The following is a 26,785-nucleotide window of genomic DNA, read 5'->3' as shown; positions in this document are numbered from 1 at the left end:
GTGGGGGGGATGAAGCAAAGCACCCAAGGCCACCTCACTGTGTCCTTGTCACACCCAAGGTGGCTCTGGGAGCTCCCCCCTGGCTTACCTGGCTTGCTGCTGGAAGTCCCAGAGGGGTGAGTCTGTGTTCTCTACCACTGAGGTGCTGAGGGGAACATCTGCACCAGCCACAGGGAAGGACACACAGCTGCTGGGGGCTCTCACCTCACGTTCAGTCAAAGGACTCCCTGAAAACCACAGAGCTGTGGTTAATGAACCCACAGGGGGCCCTCAGCAATAAAGAACAGATCACAAACTGTGAGATCAGTGAGTTTTGGGGCTCTCAGCAATAAAGAGATCACAAACTGTGAGATCAGTGAGTTTTGGGGCTCTCAGCAATAAAGAACAGATCACAAACTGTGAGATCAGTGAGTTTTGGGGCTCTCAGCAATAAAGAACAGATCACAAACTGTGAGATCAGTGAGTTTTGGGGCTCTCAGCAATAAAGAACAGATCACAAACTGTGAGATCAGTGAGTTTTGGGGCTCTCAGCAATAAAGAACAGATCACAAACTGTGAGATCAGTGAGTTTTGGGGCTCTCAGCAATAAAGAACAGATCACAAACTGTGAGATCAGTGAGTTTTGGGGCTCTCAGCAATAAAGAACAGATCACAAACTGTGAGATCAGTGAGTTTTGGGGCTCTCAGCAATAAAGAACAGATCACAAACTGTGAGATCAGTGAGTTTTGGGGCTCTCAGCAATAAAGAACAGATCACAAACTGTGAGATCAGTGAGTTTTGGGGCCCTCAGCAATAAAGAACAGATCACAAACTGTGAGATCAGTGAGTTTTGGGGCCCTCAGCAATAAAGAGATCACAAACTGTGAGATCAGTGAGTTTTGGGGCCCTCAGCAATAAAGAACAGATCACAAACTGTGAGATCAGTGAGTTTTGGGGCTCTCAGCAATAAAGAACAGATCACAAACTGTGAGATCAGTGAGTTTTGGGGCTCTCAGCAATAAAGAACAGATCACAAACTGTGAGATCAGTGAGTTTTGGGGCTCTCAGCAATAAAGAACAGATCACAAACTGTGAGATCAGTGAGTTTTGGGGCTCTCAGCAATAAAGAACAGATCACAAACTGTGAGATCAGTGAGTTTTGGGGCTCTCAGCAATAAAGAACAGATCACAAACTGTGAGATCAGTGAGTTTTGGGGCCCTCAGCAATAAAGAGATCACAAACTGTGAGATCAGTGAGTTTTGGGGCCCTCAGCAATAAAGAACAGATCACAAACTGTGAGATCAGTGAGTTTTGGGGCCCTCAGCAATAAAGAACAGATCACAAACTGTGAGATCAGTGAGTTTTGGGGCTCTCAGCAATAAAGAACAGATCACAAACTGTGAGATCAGTGAGTTTTGGGGCTCTCAGCAATAAAGAACAGATCACAAACTGTGAGATCAGTGAGTTTTGGGGCTCTCAGCAATAAAGAACAGATCACAAACTGTGAGATCAGTGAGTTTTGGGGCTCTCAGCAATAAAGAACAGATCACAAACTGTGAGATCAGTGAGTTTTGGGGCCCTCAGCAATAAAGAACAGATCACAAACTGTGAGATCAGTGAGTTTTGGGGCCCTCAGCAATAAAGAACAGATCACAAACTGTGAGATCAGTGAGTTTTGGGGCCCTCAGCAATAAAGAACAGATCACAAACTGTGAGATCAGTGAGTTTTGGGGCTCTCAGCAATAAAGAACAGATCACAAACTGTGAGATCAGTGAGTTTTGGGGCTCTCAGCAATAAAGAACAGATCACAAACTGTGAGATCAGTGAGTTTTGGGGCTCTCAGCAATAAAGAACAGATCACAAACTGTGAGATCAGTGAGTTTTGGGGCTCTCAGCAATAAAGAACAGATCACAAACTGTGAGATCAGTGAGTTTTGGGGCTCTCAGCAATAAAGAACAGATCACAAACTGTGAGATCAGTGAGTTTTGGGGCTCTCAGCAATAAAGAACAGATCACAAACTGTGAGATCAGTGAGTTTTGGGGCTCTCAGCAATAAAGAACAGATCACAAACTGTGAGATCAGTGAGTTTTGGGGCTCTCAGCAATAAAGAACAGATCACAAACTGTGAGATCAGTGAGTTTTGGGGCTCTCAGCAATAAAGAACAGATCACAAACTGTGAGATCAGTGAGTTTTGGGGCTCTCAGCAATAAAGAACAGATCACAAACTGTGAGATCAGTGAGTTTTGGGGCCCTCAGCAATAAAGAACAGATCACAAACTGTGAGATCAGTGAGTTTTGGGGCTCTCAGCAATAAAGAGATCACAAACTGTGAGATCAGTGAGTTTTGGGGCTCTCAGCAATAAAGAACAGATCACAAACTGTGAGATCAGTGAGTTTTGGGGCCCTCAGCAATAAAGAAGATCACAAACTGTGAGATCAGTGAGTTTTGGGGCTCTCAGCAATAAAGAACAGATCACAAACTGTGAGATCAGTGAGTTTTGGGGCCCTCAGCAATAAAGAACAGATCACAAACTGTGAGATCAGTGAGTTTTGGGGCTCTCAGCAATAAAGAACAGATCACAAACTGTGAGATCAGTGAGTTTTGGGGCCCTCAGCAATAAAGAACAGATCACAAACTGTGAGATCAGTGAGTTTTGGGGCCCTCAGCAATAAAGAGATCACAAACTGTGAGATCAGTGAGTTTTGGGGCTCTCAGCAATAAAGAGATCACAAACTGTGAGATCAGTGAGTTTTGGGGCTCTCAGCAATAAAGAGATCACAAACTGTGAGATCAGTGAGTTTTGGGGCTCTCAGCAATAAAGAACAGATCACAAACTGTGAGATCAGTGAGTTTTGGGGCCCTCAGCAATAAAGAACAGATCACAAACTGTGAGATCAGTGAGTTTTGGGGCCCTCAGCAATAAAGAACAGATCACAAACTGTGAGATCAGTGAGTTTTGGGGCTCTCAGCAATAAAGAACAGATCACAAACTGTGAGATCAGTGAGTTTTGGGGCTCTCAGCAATAAAGAACAGATCACAAACTGTGAGATCAGTGAGTTTTGGGGCTCTCAGCAATAAAGAACAGATCACAAACTGTGAGATCAGTGAGTTTTGGGGCTCTCAGCAATAAAGAACAGATCACAAACTGTGAGATCAGTGAGTTTTGGGGCCCTCAGCAATAAAGAGATCACAAACTGTGAGATCAGTGAGTTTTGGGGCCCTCAGCAATAAAGAACAGATCACAAACTGTGAGATCAGTGAGTTTTGGGGCCCTCAGCAATAAAGAACAGATCACAAACTGTGAGATCAGTGAGTTTTGGGGCTCTCAGCAATAAAGAACAGATCACAAACTGTGAGATCAGTGAGTTTTGGGGCTCTCAGCAATAAAGAACAGATCACAAACTGTGAGATCAGTGAGTTTTGGGGCTCTCAGCAATAAAGAACAGATCACAAACTGTGAGATCAGTGAGTTTTGGGGCTCTCAGCAATAAAGAACAGATCACAAACTGTGAGATCAGTGAGTTTTGGGGCTCTCAGCAATAAAGAACAGATCACAAACTGTGAGATCAGTGAGTTTTGGGGCTCTCAGCAATAAAGAACAGATCACAAACTGTGAGATCAGTGAGTTTTGGGGCTCTCAGCAATAAAGAACAGATCACAAACTGTGAGATCAGTGAGTTTTGGGGCTCTCAGCAATAAAGAACAGATCACAAACTGTGAGATCAGTGAGTTTTGGGGCTCTCAGCAATAAAGAACAGATCACAAACTGTGAGATCAGTGAGTTTTGGGGCTCTCAGCAATAAAGAACAGATCACAAACTGTGAGATCAGTGAGTTTTGGGGCTCTCACTACAGGAGGGAAGGGCTGGAGCAGGGCCAGAGAAAGGCACCAAGGCTGGGGAGGGGTCTGGAGAACAGGGCTGGGGAGGAGCAGCTGAGGGAGCCCCAGGAGGCTGGGGGGAGACATTCTGGCTCTCCACAACTCCCTGAAAGGAGCTTGGAGCCAGCTGGGGGTTGGTCTCTTCTGCCAAGGAACAAGGGAAAGGACAAGAGGAAATGGCCTGAAGTTGCAGCAGGGGAGGTTGAGGTTGGAGATCAGAAAAAGCTCTCCACTGGAAGGGTTCTCAAAGCCTGGCCCAGGCTGCCCAGGGAGGTGGTAGAGTCTCCAGCCCTGGAGGTGTTTCAAAGCTGCAGAGCTGTGGTGCTGAGGGCTTGGCACCAGCCCTGGGAGAGCTCAGAGAATGGTTGGACTTGGATGATCCTAAAGCTCTTCTCCAGGCAAAGGCACTGGGTGATTTGTGTGATCTATGGTTCTGTGGGCTGGGGGTGACCTGGCAGTGCTGGGCCCATGGTTGGGCTCCCTGAGCTTGGAGCTCCTTTGATTCTGTGACTCCTCTGCCATGGCCTCAGGGTCACAGCCAAGCTCAAAACTCTTTCTGTGGAATTCACAGAATGGTTTGGGTTGGAAGGGACCTTCCAAGGCCAGGCTCAGTGCAGTGAGAAGGGACACCTTCAACTAGATCATCTTCAGCTGCTCCCTGCAGCACCTGCTAGGAGAAGACCCCAGGAAAAGAAAGCAAAGAGAAGGGAGGAGGAAAGACAAGAAGAGGGGAGGTGGTGAAGGAAGAGGAGGAGGAGGAGGAGGTGGAGGAAGAGGAGGAGGTGGAGGAAGAGGAGGAGGTGGAGGAAGAGGAGGAGGTGGAGGAAGAGGAGGAGGTGGAGGAAGAGGAGGAGGTGGAGGAAGAGGAGGAGGTGGAGGAAGAGGAGGAGGTGGAGGAAGAGGAGGAGGTGGAGGAAGAGGAGGAGGTGGAGGAAGAGGAGGAGGTGGAGGAAGAGGAGGAGGTGGAGGAAGAGGAGGAGGTGGAGGAAGAGGAGGAGGTGGAGGAAGAGGAGGAGGTGGAGGAAGAGGAGGAGGTGGAGGAAGAGGAGGAGGTGGAGGAAGAGGAGGAGGTGGAGGAAGAGGAGGAGGTGGAGGAAGAGGAGGAGGTGGAGGAAGAGGAGGAGGTGGAGGAAGAGGAGGAGGTGGTGGTGGAGGAAGAGGAGGAGGTGGTGGTGGAGGAAGAGGAGGAGGTGGTGGTGGAGGAAGAGGAGGAGGTGGTGGTGGAGGAAGAGGAGGAGGTGGTGGTGGAGGAAGAGGAGGAGGTGGTGGTGGAGGAAGAGGAGGAGGTGGTGGTGGAGGAAGAGGAGGAGGTGGAGGAAGAGGAGGAGGAGGAGGAGGAGCTGATGTCACCTTTCAAACTCAGATGCATTGCTCTCTCCACGAGGATGCTGACAGCAAAGGTGCTCTCCAGGAACTCCAAATCATCTCCTGCTGGTTTGCTGCCACCACTGAGCTCTGGACTTCTGCTGTTGGGTGTCTGCTGGTCAGACGTCTCCTGGTGGATCCCCTCAGGGCTTCTCTCTGTGCCTTCCTCTTCACTGCTGTTGTCCTCCTCAGCACAGGGAGGGCTGCTGGGCAGAGCAGCAGAGGGGGAGGCCAGGATGATGTGGACACGCAGGGCAGCTCCTGCCAGGTCTGCAGCATTGCTTCTGAACAGGGGATAGAGGCCTGCAAGGGAAGTCACCAACGAGCAGCTCAAGAGGCCCAAGGAACCCCCCAGTGGTGGCCAACATCTCCAGCTGAGCCCTCCCAGCAGCTCAGGGTCATTTCCCCCTGAGGTGACTCCCAGCACCACGGGGAGAAGGGAAAGCTTGCAAAGATGTGAGCCCAGGAGGCCACAGGAGGAGCAGAAACAGCTCCGAGCTCCACCAGGAGAACTTTGGCCAACTTGAGGTTGGAACAGTTTGCTCCTCCAAAGGGTGGTGGAGGTCAGGGGTTGGGGTGGGGTCACTACAGTCAGCACAGACATGAAACTTGGGTTTAGGGCTTCTTCCTTCTCTTCCTCCCTGAGGGTGCTCAAGAGAAGAGCCAATGGCTTGGCCACAAAAGCCACCATGGAGATGACAGAAGGTCAGGGAACCAAAGGGAGCAGAAGTCTCTACAGCCTGCTCACTGCTTAGTCATGGAGTCATGAAATGGTTTGGGTTGGAAGGGACCTTCCAGTCCAATCTCCCCCCAGCAGCCAGCAGGGACAGCCCCAACCAGAGCAGGTTGCTCAGGGCCCCAAACAACCTGACCTGGGCTGGTGCCAGCCATGGAGCAGCTCTCACCTCTCTGGGCACTCTGGGCCAGGCTCTCCCCACCCTCAGGGTCAAACATTTCTCCCTTCTCTCCAGCCTGAGTCTCCCTCTTGGAGTTCCAAACCATCTCCCCTTGGCCTGTCCCAACAGGCCCTGCTCAGAAGATTGTCCCCAGCCAGCTGCAGCCTCCTCCAGAGACACCACCCTTGGTGCTCCTCACTCCCCCACCATGCCCAACCCTAACTCCTTGAGAAGCAGTCCTCACCAAGCCATGGGCTCATGAGGACCATGCCAATGTCCTTTAGGAGCTTACCACTGACACTCTGTGCTGTCCAGGACCTCTCTGCCAGTGCTGAGAGGTCGACGTAGGCTGACCCGAGCAGCCGATCCGTAGCCAGGGGTCTGCCCCCAGCACCTCCTCTCCCACAGCTCCACCACGCCTGGATCTCTAATTTCTCCTCTCTGAAGAACCAAAGCAGTCCTTGGCTCCTTCTGAGAGTCACCTTCTTTGGTTTCTTGAAGCTGACTGTCACCTTCTTGGTGTCCTGACTCATTTTGGGCCTCTGGAGAGACGTCCAAGTGGCTTCCTGGTCATGCAGCTTATACCTGAGGTAGCAACAAGAGTTTGGGTCCAGGTTCTTCTGGCCTGCAAGCAGCACACAATGGAGTGGCAGCCACAGTTTTGGGGTGGAGATGGTCACCATCACTGGCTGGGCATTGTCCTCCCATTCATCACTGTCACCCATGGTGGCCTCATGGCTTTCCTCACTCCAGCCTAAGAGCTTGGCAGCCTCCAGGACACGTCCTCGGTCTTCAGGATGAGCAAAGGTGACAGAGAGCTCCAGGCCTCCCACAATGGCCTGCATGAAGCTTGAAGGCATCACATCTTCAGAGAGGGTCACTGGGAACCAGCCTGAAATGCCTGCAGGAGAAAAGAGCACCTTGAGACTCACCACAGGATGCTTTAGGTTGGAAAGCAACTGCCAGAGGCATCTGCTGTAACCTCCCTGCTCCCTGCAGAGCCCCAAACAGCCTGAGCTGGGCTGGTGCCAGCCCTGGGGCAGCTCTCACCTCTCTGGGCACCCTGGGACAGGCTCTCACCACCCTCAGGGTCAAACATTTCTCCCTTCTCTCCAGTCTGAGTCTCCCTCTTGGAGCTCCAAACCATCCCCCATGGTCCTGTCCCCACAGGCCCTGCTCAGAACTCTGTCCCCAGCTTTCTTCTCAGCCCCTTCCAGCCCTGCAAGGCCACCAGAAGCTCTCCCTGGAGCCTTCTCTCCTCCAGCCTCAACTTCCCCAACTCTGCCAGCCTGGATCCCAGCAGAGCCCTTCCAGCCCTCCCAGCATGGCTGTGGCCTCCTCTGGCCCTGCTCCACAGCTCCCTGCCTGTGCTGAGGCACTTCTTCACTGGAAGGTTTCTTAAACCCTGTCCCAGGCTGCCCAGGGAGGTGGTGGAATCCCTGGAGGTGTTTCAGAGAGGCAGAGAGGTGGTGCTGAGGGCCATGGTTTGGCACCAGCCATGGCAGAGCTCAGAGAATGGTTGGAGTGGATGATCTTGAAGGGCTTTACCACCCAAACTCATCCTGTGACTCTCAGCAAACCTCTCCAGATGTTCTGCCCCCTGAGACATTTCAGTTTTCCTCTCAGCACCACTCAGCCCCAGGCTGTTCCCTTACCTGAAGCTCGCCTCAGCAGGTCCCTGGTTGGAATTGTCACAGTCCCCAGGAGAGAATCTCTTGATGCCTGAGCTGCCAGGGTGCCAGGGGCTAGAAAAGAAGGACAACAAACTGGAAACCAGGAGCAGGAAGTGATGGGGAGAGACCCTGCTCTGACATTTTCACCCAAGATCCCCTCTGCCCTGCCCTGGCCAGGCCACAGCTGCAGTGCTGGCTCCAGGTCTGGGCTGCCCAGCCCCAGAGAGACTGAGAAGTGCTGGAGAGAGGCCAGGGCAGGCTGGGGAGATGCTGAGGGGCCTGGAGCAGCTCTGGGAGCAGCAAAGGCTGAGAGCCCTGGGGCTGAGAGCCTGCAGAAGAGCAGCCCCAGAGGGGAGCTGAGCAATGCTCAGCAAGAGCTCAAGGGGCTGTGGGGGGCAAGAGCCTGGGGCTGGCATCTGCTGAGTGCTGCCCAGGGACAGCCCAAGGGGCACAAAGTGGAAGGCAGGAGGTGGCAGCTGGAGAGGAGGAGAAAGTTGTTTGGGGTGAGGGTGCTGGAGGCCTGGAGCAGGCTGCCCAGAGAGGTTGTGGAGTCTCCTTGTGTGGAGAGCTTCCAACCCCCCCTGGGCACTGTGCTCCTGGGGAGGCTGCTGTGGGGGCCCTGCTGGAGCAGGGGGGTTGGCCTGGGGGAGCTCCAGAGCTCCCTTCCCACCCCCACACACATCCTGAGTCTTCTCCCCCAGGTCCCTCCAAGGCTCAAGCACTACCACTGTTAGCTTCATGATGGTTTCATTCAGGAGCTGATCTCAACCATCTGGAGATTTCAACACCTTCATTCTTTGCCCCAAAAGGAGAAGAATCTCCCCCAAAGGCCTGCCTGAAGACACTTGAGGTGATTCCATCTATGAGTGACTGCACAGAACAGGTCCTGGAACCTCTCCAGGTCAGTTTTTTTGGGGCTCTGAGCAACCTGCTCTGGGTGGGGATGTCCCTGCTGGCTGCAGGGGGGTTGGAGTGGATGACCCTGAAAGGTCCCTATCCACCCAGCCCATTCCATGACTCTATGACTCAATTCTTCTCACCCCCTTGTCCACCCCTCAGGTTGGACTGGATGACCTTTGATGGTCGCTTCCAACCCAACCCACTCCAGGATTCTCTTCTAAACTAAGAATGAAAGGACCTGGATCACTCTCCAGCTGTCCCCACTCACTGTGGCCTTCCCCCCCATCCTCCTGCACAGATCAGAGGGTGTTAGGGGTTGGAAGAGACCTCCAAGATCATCCAGTCCAACCCCCCTGTCAGAGCAGGACCATAGAATCCAGCACAGGTCACACAGGAACACATCCAGATGGGGCTGGAAAGGCTCCAGAGAAGGAGACTCCACAACCTCTCTGGGCAGCCTGCTCCAGGGCTCTGTCACCCTCCCAGTGAAGAAGTTCCTCCCCATGCTGAGGTGGAACCTCCTGTGCTGGAGCTTCCATCCATTGCCCCTTGGCCTATCCCAGGGCACAGTGAGCAGAGCCTGTCCCCTCCCTCCTGACCCCAGCCCTCAGCTCTTGACAGACATTGATCAGATCCCTCTCAGCCTTCTCCTCTCCACACTAACCACCCCCAGGGCTCTCAGCCTCTCCTCCCCAGGCAAGGCTCCAGTCCCTTCAGCATCCTTGGAGCCTTCCCTTGGACTCTCTCCAGCAGATCCCTGTCCCTCCTGAACTGGGGAGCCCAGAGCTGGATGCAATATTCCAGGTGAGGTCTCAGCAGGGGGAGGAGAACCTCCCTGGATCTGCTGGCCACACTCTGCTGAATGCCCCCCAGGACCCCATTGGCCTCCTTGGCCCCCAGGGCACATTGCTGACACCCATGGAGAACTTGGTGCCCACCAGCACCCCCAGGTCCTTCTCCCCAGGGCTGCTCCCCAGCAGATCCCCTCCCAGCCTGTCCTGCTGCAGCTGATTCTTCCTTCCCAGCTGCAGGACTCTGCACTCCTCCTTGCTGGCCCTCACTGGGTTCCTCTCTGCCCAGCTCTCCACTCCATCCAAGTCTCCCTGAAGGGACCTTACCTGCCTTGGTGCTCTGGTGGTAAATGGAGAAGACAATCCTGGCAGAGTGCAAGATCTCCCCTAGGGAAGCAGCTTCCCCACCACTCCTGTGGCTGATGAGGCTGCAAGGGAAGTGCAGCTGCTGCTGGAACTCTGGGCAGAAGGTGGAAGGCACAGCCGGGGTGCGGCGCCTGCCGGCCTGGGGCAGGAAGGGGAGGTGGACACTGACGTAGGAGTTGACCCCCAGCTCTGCAGGGCACTGCACTGAAGGGTTCCTCTGGCACACAGCTCTGCAGGGAGCAGGGAAAAAGAAGAAGAAGAACAAATTCCATCAGTGGTGGCTCTGCTCTTAGCATTGGCAAGGTTGGAGACCTGCTACAGAGGCTGCACAGAGGCTTCTGTCTCCAGGGGGGAAGGAAGAAGTTTGGAACAACAACAGGATCAGGTCTGAGCAGAACTGTCAAGGAACCAGCCCAGAGAGGTTGTGGAGTCTTCTCTGGAGAGCTTCCAACCCCCCCTGGCCACTGTGCTCCTGGGCAAGCTGCTGTGGGTGCCCTGCTGCAGCCAGAGGAGTGTGGGCAGCAGGGCAGCAGAGGGGATTCTGCCCCTTGGCTCTGCTCTGCTCACAGCCCACCTCCAATCCTGCCTCCAGCTCTGCTGTCCCCAGCACAAGAAGGACACAGAGCTGCTGCAGGGAGGCCAGAGGAGGCCACAAAGCTGAGCCAAGGGCTGCAGCAGCTCTGCTCTGAGCACAGGCTGAGGGAGCTGGGGGTGTGCAGCCTGCAGAAGAGAAGGCTCCAGGGGGACCTCAGAGCTGCCTTGCAAGAGCTGAAGGGATCCTGCAGGAAGGCTGCAGAGAGACTTTGGCTAAGGGAGTCTAGAGCCAGGCCAAGGGGGAAGGGTTTGAAGCTGAGGCAGAGCAGGGTTAGACTGCAGCTGAGGAAGAAGTTCTGCAGCAGGAGGGAGGTGAGAGTCTGGCACAGGCTGCCCAGGGAGGCTGTGGCTGCCTCCTGCCTGGGGGTGCTCAGGGCCAGGCTGGATGAGGCCTTGAGCAGCTGAGTCTGGCTGAGAGGTGTCCCTGGGCATGGGGTGGAGGTTGGGGGAGAGGAGCTCTGAGCTCCCTTCCAACCTAACTTCATTCTGTGATTCCATGACCAAAGAGAACCTGCTCCAGAAGGAAGCAAGAGGCCACAGCAAATCATTTTTCCATGCTAGTAGTGACAAGCCAGAAGAGATGACATCAGAAGATGGAATCATCTACAAACCAAACAGCCCCAGCTGCTGCTCAGGAGGAGCACTCAGAGATGGGAAGCTGCCCCATGGCTGGCACCATCCCAGGTCAGGTTGTTTGTGGCTCTGGTTGCAGAGGTTTTTGGACTGGATGACCACAAAAGATCCCTTCCCACTCAGAGCATTTTATGATTCCCTGGGATTTGGCCAGCTCAGATCTTTTCTCATCCCATGGCTCCTCCTGCTGCCTCCACACAAAGCTACTTTGAGAGCAATCTTCCTACCTGGCTGCTGCTTGCAAGCCTGCTGCTCTGTGGATCTGTACAGAAAGGACAACAGCTTGACCTGGAGATCTTCCTGCTCCTGGCCTCATGCATCTTTGGTACCTCACACTCACATCAAGCAAGCCTGGAGGAAAGGAGAGGGAAAGGTCAACTTGTCGTGGTTCCATCCAACAGAACCAATGCTTGGTTACAGCTCCCAATAGAAACCAAATCATTCCAGCTGAAGGCCATGGAGAAGATCACAGGACCACAGGATGTTAGGGGTTGGAAGGGACCTCTGGAGATCTGCAAGTCAAGATCTCCACCAACACCTGTGTCAGAGCAGCACATAGAATCCAGCACAGGTCACACAGGAACACATCCAGATGGGGCTGGAAAGGCTCCAGAGAAGGAGACTCCACAACCTCTCTGGGCAGCCTGCTCCAGGGCTCTGTCACCCTCCCAGTGAGGAAGTTCCTCCTCATGCTGAGGTGGAACCTCCTGTGCTGGAGTTTCCATCCATTGCCCCTTGTCCTATCCCAGGGTGCAAGTGAGCAGAGCCTGGCCCCTGCCTCCTGACCCCCAGCCCTCAGCTCTTGACAGACATTGATCAGATCCCTCTCAGCCTTCTCCTCTCCACACTAACCACCCCCAGGGCTCTCAGCCTCTCCTCCCCAGGCAGGGCTCCAGTCCCTTCAGCATCCTTGGAGCCCTCCCTTGGACTCTCTCCAGCAGATCCCTGTCCCTCCTGAACTGGGGAGCCCAGAGCTGGATGCAATATTCCAGGTGGGGTCTCAGCAGGGCAGAGTAGAGTGGGAGGAGAACCTCCCTGGATCTGCTGGCCACACTCCTCCTAATGCACCCCAGGATCCCATTGGCCTTCAGTTTATTCTTCCTTCCCAGCTGCAGGACTCTGCACTCCTCCTTGCTGACCCTCATTGGGTTCCTCTCTGCCAGCTCTCAGTCAGTCCAAAGTCTCCCTGAGTGGCCACACAGCCTTCAGGTGTCTCAGCCAAGCCTCCCAGTTTGGTATTGTCAGCAAAGCTGCTGAGCAGACTCTGTCTGTGTGTCTGTCTGTGCCATCATCAATGTGTCAGTGATCAAGATGTTGCAGAGGACTGGAGCCAGCACTGCTCCCTGGGGGACTCCACTGCTCACAGCTCTCCAGCTGGCCTTGGCACCACTGGAACCAGTTCCTAATCCCTCTCACTGTCTGTTCTTGTGTCCCACACTTCCTGAGCTTGCTCACAAGGATGTGATGGCAGACAGGATCAAAAGCCTTGCTAAGGTCACCTTGAGTGCCAGCACACAGCACAGAGAGGACAACCAGGTGCTTGTCCAGCAGAGGTCTATGGAAGGCAGGATCTAGGTGCCCAACCTGATGTCCTCCTGTGCCATGGTGACTCAAGGCTGTGGATGTAGCTACCTGGGCTTCAGTGAAGTCTTTGAGACCATGCCCTGCAGAATCCTCCTGGAGAAACTCTGTGGTTTGGGAGGGGTGGACACCTGACTGGGTTAAACACTGGGCCAAAGAGTGGTGGGGAATGGAGTTAGCTCCAGTTGGTGGCCAGTGGTGTCCCCAGGGCTGAGTGTGAGGCCACTTCTCTTGGATGTCTTCATCACTGAGCTGGGGGAGGGCTGGAGGCTCCTTCAGGCAGCTTGCAGATGGCAGCAAGCTGGGGGGGAGTGAAGCTGCTGGAGGGGCAGGAGGCAGCTACAGAGGGGTCTGGCCAGCTTCCCTTACCTGAAGACCTGAGATGAAATCCCTCTGAGGGCTCAGTCCTGGGGACCAGTGGAAGATTAAAAGTCTGCATCCCAACCTCCTCTCGGTGCTGCTTGGTGACCATGGCGCAGAGCCGGGACAAGGGCAAGGTCCCCTTGGCAACCATCTGGTCCCTGACATTGGGGTAGTAATACCTGGGAGGACACAAAGCAGCAGCATCCACCATGCTGGCTTGGGGAGGACCAGCAGTTCTCTTCTGCTGGCACAGCAGTCAGCTTCCACTTGGGTGTCTTCAAGCACTGACCTCCTCGGGAGTTCATAGATTCAGGGAATGGGTTGGGTCGGAAGGGACCTCAGAGATCATCCAGTTCCAACCTCCCCACCAGCCCAGGGACACCTCCCACCAGCCCAGGTTGATCAAGGCATCATCCAACCTGGCCTTGAAAACCCCCAGGGAGGAGGCATCCAACCTCCTTGGGCAGCCTGGGTTGTGCAGCCTGGAGAAGAGAAGGCTCCAGGGAGACCTTCTGGTGGCCTTGCAGGATCTGAAGGGGGCTAAGAAGAAAGCTGGGGACAGAGTTTTGAGCAGGGCCTGTTGTGACAGGACAAGGGAGGATGGTTTGGAACCTCTCAACTAGACCCCCTTGGGATAGTTGGGAGCAGGCCATGTGTGAAATCCTTTCTGACTGCCATTGTGGACCTTATTGCTGCTGCTTCTGCCTTGTCAGGTCCTGGTGTGTCGCTGCCCTCAGGAGATGCCCTCTGAGGGGCTTCAGATGGTTTAGCTCTGCAGCAGCAGCAGTGCTGCCATGGGGGTGGGGTGGAAACAATCAGAGACTGCCTCAGGTTGGAAGGGAGCTCAGAGCTCAGCTCCCCCAACCTCCACCCCATGCCCAGGGACACCTCTCAGCCAGACTCAGCTGCTCAAGGCCTCATCCAGCCTGGCCCTGAGCACCCCCAGGCAGGAGGCAGCCACAGCCTCCCTGGGCAGCCTGTGCCAGACTCTCACCTCCCTCCTGCTGCAGAACTTCTTCCTCAGCTGCAGTCTAACCCTGCTCTGCCTCAGCTTCAAACCCTTCCCCCTTGGCCTGGCTCTAGACTCCCTTAGCAAAAGTCTCTCTGCAGCCTTTTGGTTTCTTCTTTTTGCCCAGAAACTTCTAGGAGTGATTGAAGATGCTGAGAGCATCCCAGAGAGAACTCTTTGGAGGTGGTCTCTCAGCTCCTTCCAAGTTCCAAGGGTCTCTTGGAAAGCTTTTTCCCATTCCAAATGTTGCAGACCAGCAAAGGGATGTTTAGGAAGGGAAGACCCAATAGCAGCCTGCCAGGACCTGAAGAGGCTCTACAGGAAGGATGGAGAGAGGCTGCTTACAAAGGCCTGTGGCAACAGGACCAGGGGCAATGGCTTCAAAGTAGAGCAGAGCAGATTTAGATTGGATGCTAGGAACTAATTCTGCCCCAGGAGGGTGGTGGAACACTGGCACAGGTTGCCCAGGGAGGTTGTTGAGGCTCCATCCCTGGAGCTATTGAAGGTGAGGCTGGAGAGGGCTGTGGGCAACCTGATCTAGTTGGGGATGTCCCTGCTGAGTGCAGAGGGGGCTGGGCTGGATCAACTTTGGAGGTCCCTTCCAACCATTCTAGAATTTTTAAAAGGCTTCTTGGGTCAGAAATTTGCCCTCTTAACCTCTAACAACACTGGCAGAGGTTGCCCAGGGAGGTGGTGGAGGCCTCATCCCTGGAGGTTTTTGCAGCCAGGCTGGAGGTGGCTGTGAGCAACCTGCTGTGGTGTGAGGTGTCCCTGGCCATGGCAGGGGGGTTGGAACTGGCTGAGCCTTGAGATCCCTTCCAGCCCTGACAGTTCTGTGGTTCTAACTGGTGAGGTGACCACCTCAGACCAATGGAACTACCCTGCCAGGCTGCTATGAAGTCCAGTGTGGGGGTTACAGAATGGCAGCCCTGAATCCCAGCATGGAGGGGTGGGAAGGGACCTCTGGAGCTCCCCCAGTCCAACCCCCCTGCTCCAGCAGGGCCCCCACAGCAGCCTCCCCAGGAGCACAGTGCCCAGGGGGGGTTGGAAGCTCTCCACACAAGGAGACTCCACAACCTCTCTGGGCAGCCTGCTCCAGGCCTCCAGCACCCTCACCCCAAACAACTTTCTCCTCCTCTCCAGCTGCCACCTCCTGCCTTCCACTTTGTGCCCCTTGGGCTGTCCCTGGGCAGCACTCAGGAGATCCCAGTCCCAGCCTCTTGCCCCCCACAGCCCCTTGAGCTCTTGCTGAGCACTGAGATGATGCCCAGGGGTCATTATGGAGGAAAGCAAACCAAGAGCAGAGACTTTCCCATGAGGCTGTAAGAAGAAATGAGGAATCAGCTCTCCTGAGAGCAAGAAAAAAAAAAAAGCCTCAGACATGTGAAATGCAACCAGAACTGCAGGTTCCCACCACCAAATGGTGATGACCTCAACTGAGTCATTTCCCACCTCCACCTCTCAGCTCAAGGTTTCTCACTCCCAGATCTGTCCCCACCTGCAAGCTGGAGAAAGGAGAGGAGGTTATGCTGTACCTGCACCAAACTTCAAACTGGATTCCTCCTCCACTCCCTCCTGGTGCCATAAATGCACTGAGCAGGAGCTTCTGGACTGGGACACCAGCAGGAACCAGGAAAGAATGCAGATGTCCATCATGAAAGATGGGATCAGGGACACAGAGGGTGGTGGCAGTGCGGAAGGGCTTCAGCTGGATGCCTGCAAGTCAAGCAGAGGAGGTTACAGGTGGTTGGAGCTGGCACCTTCAAGTTCTGCCTCTCTGCAGTCCTTCAGCAGGTAGGACATGAGGAGAAGTTGAACTTCCCAAGGAATCCTAGAATCACAGAATTGTCAGGGTTGGGAGGGAGCTCAAGGCTCAGCCAGTTCCAACCCCCCTGCCATGCCCAGGGACACCTCACACCACAGCAGGTTGCTCACAGCCACCTCCAGCCTGGCTGCAAAAACCTCCAGGGATGAGGCTTCCACCACCTCCCTGGGCAACCTGTGCCAGGCTCTCACCACCCTCATGGGGAAGAATTTCTTCCTCACATCCAATCTGAATCTCCCCACGTCTACTTTTGCTCCATTCCCCCCCACTCCTATCCCTCCCTGACACCCTCAAAAGTCCCTCCCCAGCTGTCCTGCAGCCCCCTTCAGATCCTGGAAGGCCACAAGAAGGTCACCTCAGAGCCTTCTCCTCTCCAGACTGCACAGCCCCAACTCTCTCAGGCTGTCTCCAGAGCAGAGCAGCTCCAGCCCTCTGCTCATCCTCCTGGCCCTTCTCTGGACACCTTCCAGCACCTCCAGATCCTTCCTGGAACAGAGGCTCCAGAACTGGACCCAGAGCTCCAGCTGTGGTCTGAGCAGAGTGGAGCAGAGGGGGAGAATCACCTCCCTGGCCCTGCTGGCCACACTTCTCCTGCTGCAGCCCAGGCTCTGCTTGGCTCTCTGGGCTGCAAGTGCTCCCTGCTGGCTCCTGCTGAGCTTCTCCTCCCCCAGCACCCCCAAGGCCTTTCCTTCAGGGCTGCTCTCCAGCCAGGCCCTGCCTAGCCTCTAGCAGTGCCTGGCATTGCCCTGACCCAGCTGAAGGACCCTGCACAGGGCCTCACAGATCTGTGAGCCACAGGTTGAGAACTACTGCTGAAGGTGGCTGGAAGGTGACACTGTCCAGGGGACATCCTATGAGCCTTGGTACTGACTGGCATTTGCCAGAGGAAATATCTCTGGGGGTGGTTCCAATCTCTCCAAGTCATCACAAAATCACTGTCCATACCTGGAATTATTTGAATATTCCTTTAGAAGCACTGAGATATGGAATGGGTTGGCTTGGAAAGGACCTTTCCAGCTCATCCTGTCAGCAGGGACATCCCCAACCAGAGCAGGTTGCTCAGAGCCCCAAACAGCCTGAGCTGGGCTGGTGCCAGCCATGGAGCAGCTCCCAGCTCTGGGCACCCTGGGACAGGCTCTCAGCACCCTCAGTGTCTTCCTGCTCTCCAGACTGAGTCTCCCTCTTTCAGTTCCAAACCATCCCCCTGGTCCTGTCCCAACAGGCCCTGCTCAAAACTCTGTCCCCAGCTTTCTTCTCAGCCCCTTCCAGCCCTGCAAGGCCACCAGAAGCTCTCCCTGGAGCCTTCTCTTCCCCAGGCTGAACTCCCCCAACTCTGCCAGCCTGGATCCCAGCAGAGCCCTTCCAGCCCTTTAGCTCCCTGAGGGAGGTGATTCCACTCCTGTACTCCACTCTCTTGGAATACTGTGTCCAGCTCTGGAGTCCCCAGCACAAGGGCATGGAGCTGCTAGAGTGGGCCCAGAGGAGACCATGAAGGTGATCAGAGGGCTGGAGAACCTCCCCTGTGAGACCAGGCTGGCAGAGTTGGGGTTTGTCCAGCCTGCAGAAGAGAAGGGTTTGGGGAGACCTTCTGGTGGCCTTCCAGTATTGAAGAGGAGCTCCAGGGCTTCCTACAAAGGCATGGAGTGACAGGACAAGAGGTGAAGGCTCCAAACAGGAAGAAGCTGGGTTTAGATGAGGCATGAAGAGGAAATTCTTTGCCATGGGGGTGGTGAGGCACTGGAAGAAGGTTGCCCAGAGTCGTTGTGGAGGCTCCAACCCTGGAGGAGCTTAATGCCAACCTGGTCCAGTGGGAGGTGTCCCTGCCCATGGCAGGGGGTTGGAATTGGATGATCTTTAAGGTCCCTTCCCACTCAAACCATTCCATGATTCCATGATCATTGCTTTGGCCTCCTCTGGCCCCACTCCAGCAGGTCCCTGGCTGTGCTGAGGACTCCAGAGCTGCCCCAGCACTGCAGCTGGGGTATCAGCAGAGCAGAGCAGCAGAATCCCCTCCCCTCCCCCTGCTGCCCAGGCTGCTGGGGATCACCCAGAGCCACCCAAGCCCTCTCACCATCCTCAGGCCATTCAGCTCCTTGCAGTGGGCCAGCAGCAGGCTCTTGAGCTGGGAAACGGTACTGGACATAGCAGTCAGCCTCTCCCCAGACTGTGGCCTGCAGGGGACTGAGGCCTTTCATGCTCTCCACATGGATCTCAAACATGTGCTCCATCATCACACCTTCCCCTTCTGCCTCTGACTGCAAAGAAAGCAAAGGAAACCCACATGGAAAAGGGCAAATCCTTAGGAAACAGTAGGGGAAAAGGAGTGGGAAGGTGAAGTGCCAAGCAGGCTGAGATGGGAGGCTCAGAAGCATCAGCAGCTGCTTGCTCTCTGAGGTCACACAAATGAAGATGGTTCCAAGGGGCCTGGAGCAGCTCTGGGAGCAGCAAAGGCTGAGAGCCCTGGGGCTGAGAGCCTGCAGAAGAGCAGCCCCAGAGGGGAGCTGAGCAATGCTCAGCAAGAGCTCAAGGGGCTGTGGGGGGCAAGAGCCTGGGGCTGGCATCTGCTGAGTGCTGCCCAGGGACAGCCCAAGGGGCACAAAGTGGAAGGCAGGAGGTGGCAGCTGGAGAGGAGGAGAAAGTTGTTTGGGGTGAGGGTGCTGGAGGCCTGGAGCAGGCTGCCCAGAGAGGTTGTGGAGTCTCCTTGTGTGGAGAGCTTCCAACCCCCCCTGGGCACTGTGCTCCTGGGGAGGCTGCTGTGGGGGCCCTGCTGGAGCAGGGGGGTTGGACTGGGGGAGCTCCAGAGCTCCCTTCCCACCTCCAACCATTTCTATCAGACTTGTTCCAGACAGAATCATGGGAAGGGACCCTCCAAGTCCATCCAGTCCAACCCCCCTGCAGCCAGCAGGGACAGCCCCACCCAGAGCAGGTTGCTCAGAGCCCCAGACAACCTGGCCTGGGATGGTTCCAGCCATGGGGCAGCTCCCACCTCTCTGGGCAACCTGGGACAGGCTCTCTCCACCCTCAGGATCAAAATTCAGGACCACTACCATGGTGAGGTCCAGAGGAGCAGGATCCAGGCAGTGGGCTGCATGCTGGGGCACAGCAGGAACCTTTCCTTCTTCAGCTTTGAGCCTCTGCAGGGCCACAATTTGCTCAGCTGAGCCCATGGCCAGAATGACCTTCAGGCTGCCACTTCTGCTGCCAGTGAAGACATCCACCACAGGCATGTAGCTGTCCACAGCCACCACTGGGTACTGAGCTTGGAGGAGCAGGTGAGAAATCTTTGGATCTCTAGAAGAGATGAAAGCAAAAAAAGAAATCAGTCAAAAAGCCTCAGCATGAGGAAAGAGCTCCCTGAGGGGGAGCACACAAAGCTCACCTGGGGTGGGACCAAACCATCTCCATTCCCCTCAGATCCATCTCAGTTACATGAATCACAGAACCCCTTTGGTTGGAGAAGACCTTTTAGGGGATGGAGTCCAACCATGAGCCCAGCACTGCCCCAGGGCACCACCAACCCCTGGCCCTCAGCACCACAGCTCCATGACTTGGAAACACTTCCAGGGATGAGGACTCCACCACTGCCCTGGGCAGCCTGGCACAGGCCTGGACAAGCCTCAAGGGGCACAAATTATTCCTCCTTTGGGCACCTTGGGACAGGCTCTCACCACCCTCCTGCTGAAGAGCTTCTTCCTTCTCCCTGCTCTGAATCTCCCTCTTGAGTTCCAAACCATCCCCCATGGTCCTGTCCCCACAGGCCCTGCTCAGAACTCTGTCCCCAGCTTTCTTCTCAGCCCCTTCCAGCCCTGCAAGGCCACCAGAAGCTCTCCCTGGAGCCTTCTCCAGGCTGAGCAACCCCAACTCTCCCAGCCTGGCCTCTCAGCAGAGCCCTCCCAGCATGGCTGTGGCCTCCTCTGGCCCTGCTCCAGCAGCTCCCTGCCTGTGCTGAGGCCTCCAGAGCTGCCCCAGCACTCAGGAGGTCTCCCCAGGGCTGCTCTCCAGCCCTTTCCCCCCAGCCTGGATGGACCCCAGGGGCTGTCCCAACCCAGAGGCAGGACCCAGGACCTGGCCCTAGGCTTTGCTGATCCTCTGCTGCAGTCTGCTGCTGAAGTCTTCCACACAACCCCAACACCACCAATCCCTTCCCTGACCCTCACTCAGGAGATCCTCCCAAGCCACCCAAAAGGAGGCCCCAAGATGTTTACTTGAAGGAGATGTAGAACTGGTGCAGAGGAAGCTTCACCAGACCCAGCAGCCTGTCACAGCTTCCCATCTTGTTCCAGGCTTCCAGGACCAGGACGTTGTTCTTCAGCCTCTCCAAGAGTTTGGAAGTCAAGGGAAAAGGCATCACCTGGAAGAGGTGAGGGAAGAAATCAGCTCACAGGAAAAAAAAAATCCCTGGAAGCTAAGTACAGAACACTCTGGGAACTCTACAGAGAATTGGTTTGGTTGGAGAAGACCTCCAAGGTGATGGAGTCCAAGCATGGAGCCCAGCACTGCCCCAGCACCACCACCCCAGGGCCCTCAGCACCACAGCTCCACACCTGCCAACCCCCTCCAGCCAGGGGCACTCCACCACTGCCCTGGGCAGCCTGGCACAGGCCTGGGCACCCCTCCAGGGGCACCACTTGGTGCTGAGGGCCAAGCTGAAGCTCCCCTGGCACAACCTGAGGCCATCTCCTCTTGGCCCAGCCCTCAGGAGCAGCCCTTGAGCCCCAGCTGGCTGCAAGCTGCTCTCAGGGAGCTGCAGAGAGCCACAAGGTCTCCCCTCAGCCTCCTCTGCTGCAGCCTCAACCCCCCCAGGGCCCTCAGCTGCTCCTCACAACTTCTCCACAGCCTTCTCCTCCTTCCCCACAGCCCTCCCCAGCTTCCTTGCCCTGCCCCAGGCCCCCTTCTGACAGGGAGGGCCCAACCCTGACCTAAAAAAAGCTTTTCCATTTCACCCTTCCAGCTAGAGTCCAAAGGTCTCACAGAGCAGGAGGACACCAAAATGCATTGGAGCAGCCTCAAGTTTCCAGAGACAACATCACTGCATGCCTGAGATGCTGCTGGTTGGAGAGGAAGGCTCTGGCCCATGTCAGGACAAGAATCCATCCTCCCATACTGCTCTGTTCATTCAGAAGGGACCTCTGGAGCTCCCCCAGTCCAAGCCCCCTGCTCCAGCAGGGCCCCCACAGCAGCCTCCCCAGGAGCACAGTGCCCAGGGGGGGTTGGAAGCTCTCCACACAAGGAGACTCCACAACCTCTCTGGGCAGCCTGCTCCAGGCCTCCAGCACCCTCACCCCAAACAACTTTCTCCTCCTCTCCAGCTGCCACCTCCTGCCTTCCACTTTGTGCCCCTTGGGCTGTCCCTGGGCAGCACTCAGCAGATGCCAGCCCCAGGCTCTTGCCCCCCACAGCCCCTTGAGCTCTTGCTGAGCATTGCTCAGCTCCCCTCTGGGGCTGCTCTTCTGCAGGCTCTCAGCCCCAGGGCTCTCAGCCTTTGCTGCTCCCAGAGCTGCTCCAGGCCCCTCAGCATCTTCACCTTGTGAAGTGTGAAAGACACTTTGTGAGGTGTGAAGTGCAGCTTGGGCAGGCTGAGGAGCACCCTGGGAAGCCTCAGGGGCACCCTGGGAAGGCTGAGGGCCACCTTTCAACCCAAGTGAAACAGAAGAGCTGTGACTTGCCTGGGAGAAGTCAAAGGCAGGCTGTGTGGTGCCCCAAACCACAGCAGAGCTGGTGGCCTCCTCAGAGCTGAGCAGCCTGCAGTTCAGGTACACATTACAAGAGCCCTGCAGCCCAGAGCCTTCCACCACAAAGTCCTTGCCCTCAGGCACCATCAGCAGCATGTGCAGGAGCAAACCTTCCTCTTCAGGCCTGCTGAGCTGTGCCTCCACCTTCTGGGCAGCAGAGCTTGGTGCAGGCCATGGAGGCTTTGTGCTGCTTGCTGCTGTCTTCGGGGAGTCCTCCCAGGTGGGAAGGTTCAGGCTGGGAGGGCTTCCTCCAATGCCACACTTCCTGGTGGGCTCCTGCTGAGGACTTCTTATGGCATGAGCTGGGAATGGCTGGGCAGGAGCAGGGGACCTGGCAGTGGTGTGGGTGAGGTCTTTGTTGTCAGCTGCAAGCTCTAAGGACACCTGAGTTGGGTAAGGGAAGGTGGAGATGGTCAGAAGATGTGCCCCAAAGAGAGGAGACTGCAACAGGAAAATGCATCACACATTGTGCAGAAGCCACAGATCCCAGGCTGTGGTCTGGTGGAAGGGACCTCTGGAGCTCCCCCAGTCCAACCCCCCCTGCTCCAGCAGGGCCCCACAGCAGCCTCCCCAGGAGCACAGTGCCCAGGGGGGGTTGGAAGCTCTCCACACAAGGAGACTCCACAACCTCTCTGGGCAGCCTGCTCCAGGCCTCCAGCACCCTCACCCCAAACAACTTTCTCCTCCTCTCCAGCTGCCACCTCCTGCCTTCCACTTTGTGCCCCTTGGGCTGTCCCTGGGCAGCACTCAGCAGATGCCAGCCCCAGGCTCTTGCCCCCCACAGCCCCTTGAGCTCTTGCTGAGCATTGCTCAGCTCCCCTCTGGGGCTGCTCTTCTGCAGGCTCTCAGCCCCAGGGCTCTCAGCCTTTGCTGCTCCCAGAGCTGCTCCAGGCCCCTCAGCAGCTTTGGAACCTGCAGTGGATTCTCTTGTGTTCCAGGAGAGTGTTGGATCATCACTGTAGGGACTTTTGCTCAGGTTGGTTTCAAGCTCCAACTCTCCCTGCACTCCAGACCACAGCCTGAGGCAGCAGACCCAGCAGCAGCTCCACTACAAACCCAACCTGGTGGCCCAAGCCCAAAGCTGACTGGAGGCTGAGCTCCAGGTGAGAAGTACCAGGAGAAGACCTTGCAGAACCCTGGAGCTGTTTTGGTTGGAAAAGACCTTTAAGGTGATGGAGTCCAAGCATCAACCCAGCACTGCCCCAGCACCACCACCCCATGGCCCTCAGCTCCACAGCTTCCAAACCCCTCCAGCCATGGAGACTCCACCACTGCTCTGGGCAGCCTGGCACAGGCCTGGACAACCCTCAGGGGGAAGAATTTGTTCCTCAGGGACAACCTCAACCTCCCCTGGGACAATTTGAGGCCATTTCCTCTCATCCATGGCTCTTGTTCTCTGGGAGTCACTTTAGGAGCCCTTCCCTACTGAGCCTTGTTCCACCCTGCAGCCAGGGGAACATCACAACCTGCAGGAGGGCCAAACTAATTCTCCAAAAGCCTAGGGGGAGAAAAAGGTTCTTGTTGTCTTCTCCTGCTCTTACAAACCTTCAGAGCTCAGTCTTGGGAAACTGAAACTGGGAGAAAAAAGAAACTATAAAACCATAAAGTGGTTTGGGTGGGAGGGGAACCTCCCCACAGCCAGCAGGGACAGCCCCAGCCAGAGCAGGCTGCTCAGAGACCTGAGCTGGGCTGGTGCCAGCCCTGGGGCAGCTCTCACCTCTCTGGGCACCCTGGGACAGGCTCTCAGCACCCTCAGGGTCAAACATTTCTCCCTTCTCTCCAGTCTGAGTCTCCCTCTTGGAGCTCCAAACCATCCCCCATGGTCCTGTCCCCACAGGCCCTGCTCAGAACTCTGTCCCCAGCTTTCTTCTCAGCCCCTTCCAGCCCTGCAAGGCCACCAGAAGCTCTCCCTGCAGCCTTCTCTCCTCCAGCCTCAACTCCCCCAACTCTGCCAGCCTGGATCCCAGCAGAGCCCTTCCAGCCCTCCCAGCATGGCTGTGGCCTCCTCTGGCCCTGCTCCAGCAGCTCCCTGCCTGTGCTGAGGCCTCCAGAGCTGCCCCAGCACTCAGGAGGTCTCCCCAGGGCTGCTCTCCAGCCTGGATGGACCCCAGGGGTTGTCCTGCCCCACGTTCAGGTTCCTCCAGACTGACAGAAGATGAACAATTCAAAACAGAAGATTCAGGCAAAATTAGCAACTAGAGCTCATCCAGCTCAAAATCCAGGTGGTCCAACACCCCCCTTCAGTAGCCCAACACCTACCTTCAGTGGTCCAACCTGTGGCTGAGCTCCCTCTTTCTCCACAGCTACCTCACAGCTGACTCTGAGCAGCTCAGACTCAAGAACCTGACGTAACCAGAGTGCAGCTGAGCCAATGGCCACTGGCTGAGGGCAGAAGAGACAACAAAAAAGTCACTTTACAGCAGCTTCTGACAGGTCTGAAGTATTAAAGACACAAACATCAACCAAAAGGTCCTTCTGGGAAGCTGTGGACACCAACCCACCACCCCAGCTCCCACAGGGTGAGTTGTACCCACAGGGTTTTGAAGGAAGGGTTCCCTCAGTTCCAATTTCAGGTCCCTCAGCTGCTCACAGAATCCCCAGAACCTCAGCCCAGAAAGGGTTGGAAGGGACCTTACAGATCCTCTGCTCAGCCCCCACCTGCAGCACTGCAGCCAGGCCTGGTGCCTCCCAGCATGAGAAGGACCTGGAGCTGGTGGAGAGGGTCCAGAGGAGGCCAGAAGGATGATCAGAGGGCTGGAGAACCTCCCCTGGGGGACAGGCTGAGAGAGCTGGGGCCTCTCCCCCAGCCTGCCCAGGGCTCCCTGGCTGCCAGCACAGCCTCAGGGCTGTCCCCACTGCTCCCAGCTGGGTCCCATCAGCAACCTGACTGAGGCTCCACTCTCTGCCTTCATCCAGGCTGCTGATGAAGATGCTGATGAAGGGTCAGGGCAACACCACAACCTCTGTCCCACTGCTCACAACCCTCTGAGCTGTGTCCTTCAGCCACCCATGTTCAAGCCACCTCACTTTGTTTTGCCTCTGATGCTTGGAGGTGCACAAACTGCACCAAAGTGTTGCAGGAGACTCTGAGAAGCAGTGGAGGAGAGAGAAATGCAGCAAAGTTCTTTGCTTCTCAACACACCGAAGACAGAGAACCTCTCCTGAGTACCTTCTTCTGGGTGCTCTTCCTCATGTAGACTTTGAAAGCAAGCTCAGAGCTCCACCAGTGCTCTATCAGGCTTCTCCCAAAGGCAACAGGGAGGACAAAGTGCTGCTGGAACTTCACCACTGTAAGGAAACAGAAGACTTGTGAGGAGCTCCTGGGAGGCTTCTGAGCTCCATCTGCCACTGGAGCTGGAGCAGGAGTAGAGAAATCTCCACAGAGAACATGGTGGAGGAGACAGGTGAGGTAAGAGGGGACAGTGGGGGCAGCTGTGAGAAGGATGGACGAGCACAAAGCCTTTACAATGAGAGGGGTGAGGACCTGGGACTCTGCTCAGCTCTGCTGAGACCCCACCTGGAGCACTGCATCCAGTTCTGGAGCCTCTGTTACAAGAGGGCTATGGACATGCTGGAAGGTGTCCAGAGAAGGGCCACCAGGATGAGCAGAGGGCTGGAGCTGCTCTGCTATGAGGACAGCCTGAGAGAGTTGGGGCTGTTCAGTGTGGAGAAGGAGAAGGCTCTGAGGTGACCTTCTTGTGGCCTTCCAGGATCTGAAGGGGGCTCCAAGAAAGCTGGGGAGGGACTTTTTAGGCTATCAGGTAGTGACAGGACTGGGGGGAATGGAATAAAGCTGGAAGTGGGGAGATTCAGACTGGAGGTGAGGAAGAAGTTCTTCCCCATGAGAGTGGTGAGAGCCTGGAATGGGTTGTGCAGGGAGGTGGTTGAGGCTCCATCCCTGGAGGTGTTTGCAGCCAGGCTGGATGAGGCTCTGGCCAGCCTGCTGTAGTGTGAGGTGTCCCTGGCCATGGCAGGGGGGTTGGAACTGGCTGAGCCTTGTGGTCCCTTCCAACCCTGACTGATTCTAGGAGTCTATGGAGGCCTGGAGCAGGCTGCCCAGAGAGGTTGTGGAGTCTCCTTGTGTGGAGAGCTTCCAACCCCCCCTGGATGTCTTCCTGTGTGCCCTGCCCTGGGTGCCCCTCCTCTGGCAGGGGGGTTGGACTGGGTGACCTCTGGAGGTCCCTTCCAACCCTACAGTTCTGTGATTCTGTGAAGGAATCAACAAAAATAAACACAAGATGGGGAGGATAAGAAGCTCTCACCATCATCTGTGACTTTACTGGAGGCCACTCGAATCACTTCTGTGGAGAGGGACACCTGGCCCCTGTCATCCTTGGAGGCTCCCACAGGGAAGTGGAACTCCACAAAGAAGGTGCTAGAGAAAAGAAAAAAACACAAAGATAAGGAAGGGATGATCAGAACCCATCCAAAATGGAGGGTAGAGAATGCAGGAGGCAAGTCTCAGGGTGACAAGTTCAGGTTAGAGGCAGGTGGGCAGAGGAGGGGACAGCAGTGGCTGGTGGCTACCTGCCCTTCAGCAAAGCTTTGGACACTGTGTCCCACAACATCCTGATGGGAAGCTTAGGAAGCCTGGGTTAGAGGAGGGGAGAGTGAGTGGGTGGAGAACTGGCTGAAGGGCACAGCTCAGAGGGTTGTGAGCAGTGGGGCAGGGTCTAGCTGGAGGCCTGGAGCTGGTGGTGTTGCCCAGGGGTCAGGATTGGGTCCTGTTTTGCTCAACATCTTCCTCAAGAGCCTGGATGAAGGCAGAGAGTGGAGCCTCAGCCAGGTTGCTGATGGGACCCAGCTGGGAGCAGTGGGGACAGCCCTGAGGCTGTGCTGGCAGCCAGGGAGCCCTGGGCAGGCTGAGAGCTGAGGGAGAGGAAGGTCCTGAAGGCCAAGCAGGGCAAGGGAGGGTCTCCTGCCTCTATACTCTGCCCTGGCCAGGCCACAGCTGCAGTGCTGGCTCCAGGTCTGGGCTGCCCAGCCCCAGAGAGACTGAGAAGTGCTGGAGAGAGGCCAGGGCAGGCTGGGGAGATGCTGAGGGGCCTGGAGCAGCTCTGGGAGCAGCAAAGGCTGAGAGCCCTGGGGCTGAGAGCCTGCAGAAGAGCAGCCCCAGAGGGGAGCTGAGCAATGCTCAGCAAGAGCTCAAGGGGCTGTGGGGGGCAAGAGCCTGGGGCTGGCATCTGCTGAG

The 26,785-nt window shown here is 56.0% G+C and overlaps 1 protein-coding gene across 1 annotated transcript in view; it reads right to left on the bottom strand.

The window, feature by feature from the left end:
* Nucleotides 1-26,785, bottom strand: part of C2CD3 (C2 domain containing 3 centriole elongation regulator) — a 58,469-nt gene that overhangs the window by 16,397 nt on the left and 15,287 nt on the right. Inside the window, exons 11-25 of the mRNA XM_054391114.1 lie at nucleotides 25,857-25,969; nucleotides 24,764-24,882; nucleotides 23,854-23,976; nucleotides 21,529-21,978; nucleotides 20,068-20,213; nucleotides 18,907-19,153; nucleotides 17,934-18,117; nucleotides 15,573-15,753; nucleotides 13,035-13,207; nucleotides 11,312-11,435; nucleotides 9,819-10,087; nucleotides 7,783-7,872; nucleotides 6,420-7,028; nucleotides 5,217-5,534; nucleotides 89-227 (exon numbers count right to left, since the gene is read on the bottom strand). Of these exons, the coding sequence (XP_054247089.1) occupies nucleotides 89-227; nucleotides 5,217-5,534; nucleotides 6,420-7,028; nucleotides 7,783-7,872; nucleotides 9,819-10,087; nucleotides 11,312-11,435; nucleotides 13,035-13,207; nucleotides 15,573-15,753; nucleotides 17,934-18,117; nucleotides 18,907-19,153; nucleotides 20,068-20,213; nucleotides 21,529-21,978; nucleotides 23,854-23,976; nucleotides 24,764-24,882; nucleotides 25,857-25,969 (3,285 nt within the window). The remainder of the gene's footprint in view (nucleotides 1-88; nucleotides 228-5,216; nucleotides 5,535-6,419; nucleotides 7,029-7,782; nucleotides 7,873-9,818; nucleotides 10,088-11,311; nucleotides 11,436-13,034; nucleotides 13,208-15,572; nucleotides 15,754-17,933; nucleotides 18,118-18,906; nucleotides 19,154-20,067; nucleotides 20,214-21,528; nucleotides 21,979-23,853; nucleotides 23,977-24,763; nucleotides 24,883-25,856; nucleotides 25,970-26,785) is intronic.

This window comes from Indicator indicator, chromosome 1 (genome assembly GCF_027791375.1).
Source record: "Indicator indicator isolate 239-I01 chromosome 1, UM_Iind_1.1, whole genome shotgun sequence".
Taxonomy (NCBI): domain Eukaryota; kingdom Metazoa; phylum Chordata; class Aves; order Piciformes; family Indicatoridae; genus Indicator; species Indicator indicator.
Note: the sequence above shows the minus strand (reverse complement) of the source record. Positions and strands in the feature narration are given on the sequence as shown.